The following is a 7541-nucleotide window of genomic DNA, read 5'->3' on the forward strand; positions in this document are numbered from 1 at the left end:
TTTGAGATACTCGCTATAGTTTTCGAATTAGAAAAAAAAACGTCTAAGCCAATATGCGGTTAAGCCGCGCCGCGCGAATTCATAAGATGGTCCACACTCGTTCTCAAAATAGTATAAGAATTTTTTATTCCCTTTGATCCATTCTCCGTCTCCAATGTGGCTTTAACCCATCTCAAGAAACACCTTATATGTATGTATGCGTGTATCTTGGCTCCTCTTGAATAAGAAAAGTTTTGCGACAATAATTTAATATATGTATATTATTAAGGATTACAAAATATGGGCCCTAAAACTTTCTGATTAACATCTGAATTAAAAACTTGCATTCGTTTGTAACGGATTAATATCTAAATAGCCGTCGCATCTCGACATTTATTCACTATGCATCGCTATACATATATACCCGCGCATGCCGTATGCATGCACAAGCATAGTCGCGCATGCATGTATATACATACATACGTTTGCCGCAATTTTCAACAAAATATTTCTCTCATTGAGAGGCTTTGGTTCGGTCGTAGATCATGTGCATATCTAAAAAAACAAAGTACGATTATACAATTCAACAAAAAAAAACTTTTTTGAATGCCAAAACCCTTCTAGTTATTTCCCATAGTATTTTTGAATGTTGAATTTGAATCTGGTTGTAGAATGTTCTATCACGTCAATTTTGAGAAATTGCAATTAAAAAAGAATTAATTTTACAAAAAAGGACTATTTTCACAAATTTTGTCATATTATAACTACAAAATGCTACGTGCTGGAGAAGTGTTCTTGCAATCAAAATTTATAGTATGTTATGATGATTTTCAATCTTCAAAAGGAATTTTTTATGTCCGTTATAGTTAACAAGTTATTTATTGTTAAACATGGGATCTTTTGTGGAAAAGTATGCTGTAAATTAGGAAATATATGAAAATAGTCCTTTTTGCAACTTTAATTATAAATTTCTCAAAATTGTATCATATAGTAATTCTACAATCGAATTTGATTTTAGCGTTTAAAAAACTACGGGAAATGACTAATTTTCTTTTGTTGGATTGTATTATCAAATATAAACTATTAAGCATAAGTATATTTCTCTTTTTATTTTCTCGCGAAACAGTCATGCATATTTGTTATCTCTTACTTTATATTTGTTGAAACGATCATGCATACACCGAAAATGCTGATTCATAAAATAAGTATAAGTGACAACAGGTGGCATGCTCATGAGTTTAATCAAACTGTGTAAAATCATAAGAAGTTTGAACCTTGATTTTAATTAATTTTTTCTTCTATGACAATAATTCTTCTAGCCGTCGCGAAAAACAGTTGTTTGTACATTAATATTTTGTCAAAATAAAAACTGATGTAAAATTAATGAGAATTAAACGTACGGCAAAATTAAACTTTACTTAGCTTAGGTCCGGTTGCACCAACATTATTTTAACTTTAAGCAAGGCTTAAAATTCTCCCTTTCTATTTTTTTCTCGCTTTTAAAAAAAGAGAGTTTTAAACTTCGCAGTTAAAATAATGTTGGCGTAATCGGGTCTTAGATAAGTAAAAGATTTATTTCTCGTCCATTTTGCTTATAAGATTTAAACGTTAAAATATTTATATCTTCAAATTTTTAATGCTTTTGGGATATTAAAATATTTTAAAATATTTTTATTAATATAATTTTCATTAATTCATCAAAAGGTGAAAGGATACATGAGCAAAGTTTTTTCAGATATGAATTTTTGTTTTGTACGCTATCACTTTCAAATATTATTCAATTGCTACAACGCTATCGCCTATGATAATTTTATTTAATACATTATCAATATATATTATAAGACATAGATGTTAACTTAATTCGATCAGAATAACATACTATACTCATGGATCATTATTTATGATTCAAAATATGCATCCTCAAACAGAACTCTCTAGAATCATACTTATATATTATGCTAAATTGTTTATTTATATATATTGTTGTAATTTGTTGAACTTAACGCGTTCTATATATCGCTTATTTATTACACTAACAATATAAGTAAAAAATTATATACTTTTCACAATAAATTATTTACAGCTTTTTCATTATTTATTGTGTACTCACATTGCGATCTTATGAAATTTTGTTAAAAAATGTTATCTTTGAAAAAATTCTTGAAAAAAAAAGAACGAAAACATGAAGAAAAAAAGAAAAAATATGTTTTAAAAGACCATTTCTTTATTCTTCTTATACATATATCAATTATTATCAAAATTTTTTATTTGCAAATCCATTATCACAAAAAAGGTATTATCATGAGAATGATAGACAAAGGTTTTTTTTATATCGCATTTTAAATATCATGATAGATGAAGAATTTTGGATTCATTGTAAACACTTTACTTGAAAATAACTATCCATTTAAATTTATTTTTCAAACTATAAATTTAAAATTAAAAACTCTTTAATAAAAAGACAAAGGCACAATTATCCATGGATTTACATAAAAAAGAAATCCCTCCATTATGGTTTTTATTGCCCTACATCCCTTCAATTTCTAATATAAATTTAAGGATGTTACAAAAAAATTTTAACATGGAACTTTTTATAATTTAAATAAACTCAGTTATTTTATCAAAACACACAGAGACATTCTCCCTAAAGAATATAATAAAAAATATATAGTATATAAAATAGAGTGCAAAGATTACAATGCATTTTTATGTAGGGCAAACAGACAAACTACTAAAAACAAGAATCCAAGAACATCGTCGCCATATTAATAGCACCACAGATACTAAATCAGTATAATTACAGATTATCATTAAAATATGAATTTGACTGGGAAAATTTTAAGATATTAGAACGTTTTTTTAGGAAGAACATTAATATCTGAGATATGCTCCATATTCAGATTCAAACTAAGTCTTAATATACAAATAGATACAGATTATTTATATCATACATATCTTTTAATTTTAAATAATATACGAAAATGATTATGTTTATTCTTAGAAGCTTAGTATGTTTGCGGAATATTTATGTTTTTTTTAGTTTTTCGTTCTTTGTTTATATAATTGTCACTGACATATATTGTTTTTTATTTAACATTCAATCTCTTTATTATATATTCGTACATATTATGTTCGACTAAATTTCGCTGAAAATGATTCTAAACCGAGTCGAAACGTATGAATCTACGAATAGAATCTCTGAATCTTATGTATAAGAAGAAAAATTAAAATTGTAAGAATATCACGCTTCAATTACTGCATTTACTTTCGTTTGTCCTGAATTAATTGTTTATCAAAATTGTATTTTAAAATTAATATAACATTTTAATGATTCAAAATATTAAAACTTATTTTTTAGAAAACTTTGATTTTTGAATTATGTCGTTATTGTAACAAATAAGCGATATAATATTCTATATCGTCGCGTCTTATAATATTGAAAATTAAATATAATGCATCTTGTGAAACAAGCACTGCGCGCCGGCTAAGTTAACCTTTTCGATACAGCTTTATTTTTCGTCACTAGATATGTCTCCGCTGCACGGACAGTCGAATCTCGAGTACACTATCATTGTATGGGACAACTATGATACGAACGTCACTTCGAAGAAGGAACATAACAATTAAATTTTGTGTAATGTAAAGTATTGAATATGGAAAAGAATAATACTTTAACATGTTTTATAAGGTGCCACTTGGCGCTACGAATGCTTTGAAACATCAAATGGACCTTAGCCATAGTAATAACAAAAAAGTAATAAAAAATTGTTAAGCTAAAAGTCGTTATTAATGCAACGCGGCGAGCGTTCAACATTATAACCGTCATTAGTATAATGGGCATTCAATGTTAGACGATATAGTTGTCATTAGTATCGAAAATTAAACTCTTCTCTCAGATAATATCTACCAAGCCTTTGAACATAAGATAACGTTTTATTTTTATCTGTGTGAAGATCATTGAAGATCATTGGAGAATACGATCAAATTGCTGTTGTTCTCTCCCTATCACATATCACTCATACATTACATTTTCGTTTCGCAATATTTAGTCTGTTTTGTATATAGGCTTACGCCTGCCTCTCTGCTAGTTCTTCCATACCTTTCTGACGAAAGTTTCACGCTTCTCTGAGAGTCCAGTCACGCCTTTTCCTTAAAAACACAAGATATCACCCTCCACCATTCGATCCTGCATCTCCAAGATGTATGTCTTGGATTTTTGCGGTCTTATTTCTACCATTTCTGTCACACTTTTGGATAAAAAAAATCAAAGAGCATAGTTATAGCCGTCCAGAAGAGCCTCATGGCGATGTAAGCCAGTATGAGTTTCAGTACTTGATGACTCCAATATAATCTATAATAAGAGTTGTTTCTTATCTGTTTTTGTAAGTAAATAATGAAATTAGATATACATATAGTTCTAATGTAATGTTTTAATTCAGAGTTTTAAAATATAACATTTTCAATTTTAAGTATATTTTATAAAAAGATTAAAAAACAAAGAATAAAAACATATTAGAGTGTAAAAACATATACAGTTTAGAAAATATGCTCATTTGCCTCTATTTTTTTTTAATAAACTAAAAGAAATTTGAAATATAAGATATGATAAAATAAAGTAAAGAAAAGGAGACAAGAAGTTAAATGAAAATTTTCAGTTTGTTATGAAAACATATATAGGATTAGAAAAGTGAACTGTAAAGGATATTTTCCAAAAATTATTGAAAATTCGTACCTTTGCCATTTGACGAGTGCCTGCGGCAAGGTATCTATGGGATCCTTAATGAGATACACCCTTATTCCGAGAATATAAGTTTCAAAATAAACATTCCAATCGACATCTCGTATATCGCAATAGAATTTTTCACGGTCTTTGAATGTGAGCTTCCCTATCAATGCGTGTAATCGATCATTGGTAAATTTCCATTCTTGCGTGGCAAAATAGTTCAGCACATCCATAAATTTGTGTATCTTCTTATAAACCTTAAGTAACCTTTAATATACAGTCTGTGTTAAATAGTGATCTGCATAAATAGCGCCGGGATAAAAGTATGACGAGCGAGGCAATTGCCTTACGTAAAAATTTTGAAGGGGCGCAAAAATAGCAATATAATTTCTTACATATTTTAATTCATTACTAATAATGATTTTAATTTACGGTCTACTTGATGCAACGAATATCAGCTTCTATTTTAGATGTTTGAAAACTAATTCATGATTATTCTTTAATCAAATTATTCAAACTTTGAGGGATTAATAACAGGAAAAATATCTTTAATATTCTATATACTATTTTGGTAAAATAGCTCCATATGAAAGAAATTTTAATAATTAAAAATATATGAAGAGAGAGAGAGAGAGAGAGAGAGAGAGAGAGAGAGAGAAATGGCTCAAATGATTAAAAATCAGATAAAAGATGAAGGAGCTACGAGCCACATAACAATTCCATATAATTTATAAATAAAACATTTCGATCTGACATCAAATAATTATCATGTAAAATTAAATCTGATATGAAAACGCATTCACATAAAAAATTTATTTAATTCCTTCATAAAATTTGTTCGCTTATAAGAATGCCGCAGCATTCTATAGTTGTGTTCTTATTGAAAATTATTGGACTATCAATACGCAAATCTTACATGCGTGGGTCATGATTATTCTGCCATTAAGTGAGAATTAAGTGAGAATAGTAAATAACGTTGATGATCATTGATATCAATTATGTCTCAGGCAAAAGTCTCAGGCGCATAATCCCCGCATGTTATAATTATTTTCTTTTTATGCACTTTTTTAAACTTGAACTGTTTTGTAATAAGTAAAGTACTTAGTATTACTTTTCTAATAAATATAACGACTAAGCGTTAGTTATTATCGCAAAATTATTTCTATATATAGCTCTACGCATAAATATGAAATCATAAAAACAAAAAAGTAAAAAACAACTCGCTCTTTTATGATCATTTTCAATCGCTAAAAATTGTTCTAAATTGTTTGATCGTACATTATTTAAAAGCTATTCTAAGAAAAAATATTTTATAGAATTTTTTATATTAATAAATGAAAGAAGAATGCCCACGAGGGGAGGGAAGGGGGGGAGGTTTCTGCCTTAGAGATGTAACCTCTGAAACCCATGAATTCATTTAGAGTATGATGAAATTTATCGTCCAATATCAAATTCCATTTTTTTTTATCGGCAAGGAAAGTTGAAAAATCATGTTTGAAGTTTTACCGAAATGACGACGTAGTGGTAAAAGAGATAGAAACCGAGCGAAGCAGTGAGAGTGGAGAGGGAAAGCCGCTGATGGTAACTTGATGAAAGGATTACATGAGGTTTGTTTTTTACTGTACTTATTCTGAATTGGTGCAATAAGCTGAAGTGAAACAAACGTAAACAATTTATTAACTTAAATTTACACTTCAACTTATTGCACTGTGTGTACCAGTTCAGAAAATGCAGCAATAAAAAACAGACCTATTGTATAGGCAATTCGGCCAAACCACGTCTACTTCTATTCCGCGTCATTGATAGAATTCAAGGGCTACCAACTGTGAAACGCGAAACATTGGATTCATAATTCTTATTTTAAAACTTAAATATTAAATAATGTTTTTAAATCTTAAATAATGTTTTTTGGGTTAATCTTCTTTTGTTCTTTAACATTAATGCTATTTTAATTTATGGCTTTTTTCTTATTTTGGATACGTAAAATGAAAAATTCATTATTATTCTCTCTCTCTCTCTCTCTCTCTCTCTCTCTCTCTCTCTAACTTTTATATAATTTTTTTTATCCTTACCTCGGTTGTCTTCCTATGCAGATAGTTGCGGTATCAACCAGTAAAGCTGGAAGTAGGTGCAGAAAATATACGAAAAAAAGATGGATTATCCTGTGCTTATTATTTCTGAAACTGTAGTACCAAACCGCCCTAGTCGAGGGAATTTCGAGACCATGTTTTGATGACATGTCTTTTAGATCATCATAAGTTATCGGATTGTCCGTAGACACATAATTATAAATTGGGGCGTCACTACGCGATTTATTGTTTATTCTGAAAAATGATGTAACGTTATATATTCATTTATACACGAAAAGAATTTTTTCTTAGAATTTACTCTGAAAATGTGACAGTCGTAGGACAACATTGTATTTCGAAGAATTTTTAATGTAAATCTCTCTTATTCATCAATAAAATTACAATAAAGTATAAAATAATTGATGATTATTTTACTGAAATGCATAGTAAAAATCTTTAAAATATTGTATTCTACCATAATTACCATAGGGTAAATTTTAAAAGAAAATTCTCTCCGTGTAGTGTTGCTAAATCTGTCAAATTTTGTAGCTATTATACAACTTATAAATAAGATTCTATCCTGTGATATATGACGTGAATTATAAATCGTCTAAATATATATATCAAATATATATATATTTCTATAATCTAAATATATGTATATATCGTCTAAAGGTTTTAAATAATAAATTTATGTGACAAATTGAAGTTTCTCTTATTGATGTCAAGTGTCGAGTATCCAAAAAAAGTATGCCGTAATATTTTATATA

At 28.4% G+C, this 7541-nt stretch overlaps 1 protein-coding gene across 1 annotated transcript in view; it reads right to left on the reverse strand.

The window, feature by feature from the left end:
* Positions 1 to 3405: 3405 nt before the first annotated feature.
* LOC108694257 (putative fatty acyl-CoA reductase CG5065) overlaps positions 3406 to 7541 on the reverse strand; it is a 35942-nt gene continuing 31806 nt past the window's right edge. Inside the window, exons 7-9 of the mRNA XM_018203628.1 lie at positions 6775 to 7026; positions 4712 to 4969; positions 3406 to 4330 (exon numbers count right to left, since the gene is read on the reverse strand). Coding sequence (XP_018059117.1) covers positions 4222 to 4330; positions 4712 to 4969; positions 6775 to 7026 — 619 coding nt within the window. The 3' untranslated portion in view covers positions 3406 to 4221. The remainder of the gene's footprint in view (positions 4331 to 4711; positions 4970 to 6774; positions 7027 to 7541) is intronic.

The sequence above is a fragment of the Atta colombica genome, unplaced genomic scaffold (assembly GCF_001594045.1).
Source record: "Atta colombica isolate Treedump-2 unplaced genomic scaffold, Acol1.0 scaffold12, whole genome shotgun sequence".
Taxonomy (NCBI): Eukaryota; Metazoa; Arthropoda; class Insecta; order Hymenoptera; family Formicidae; genus Atta; species Atta colombica.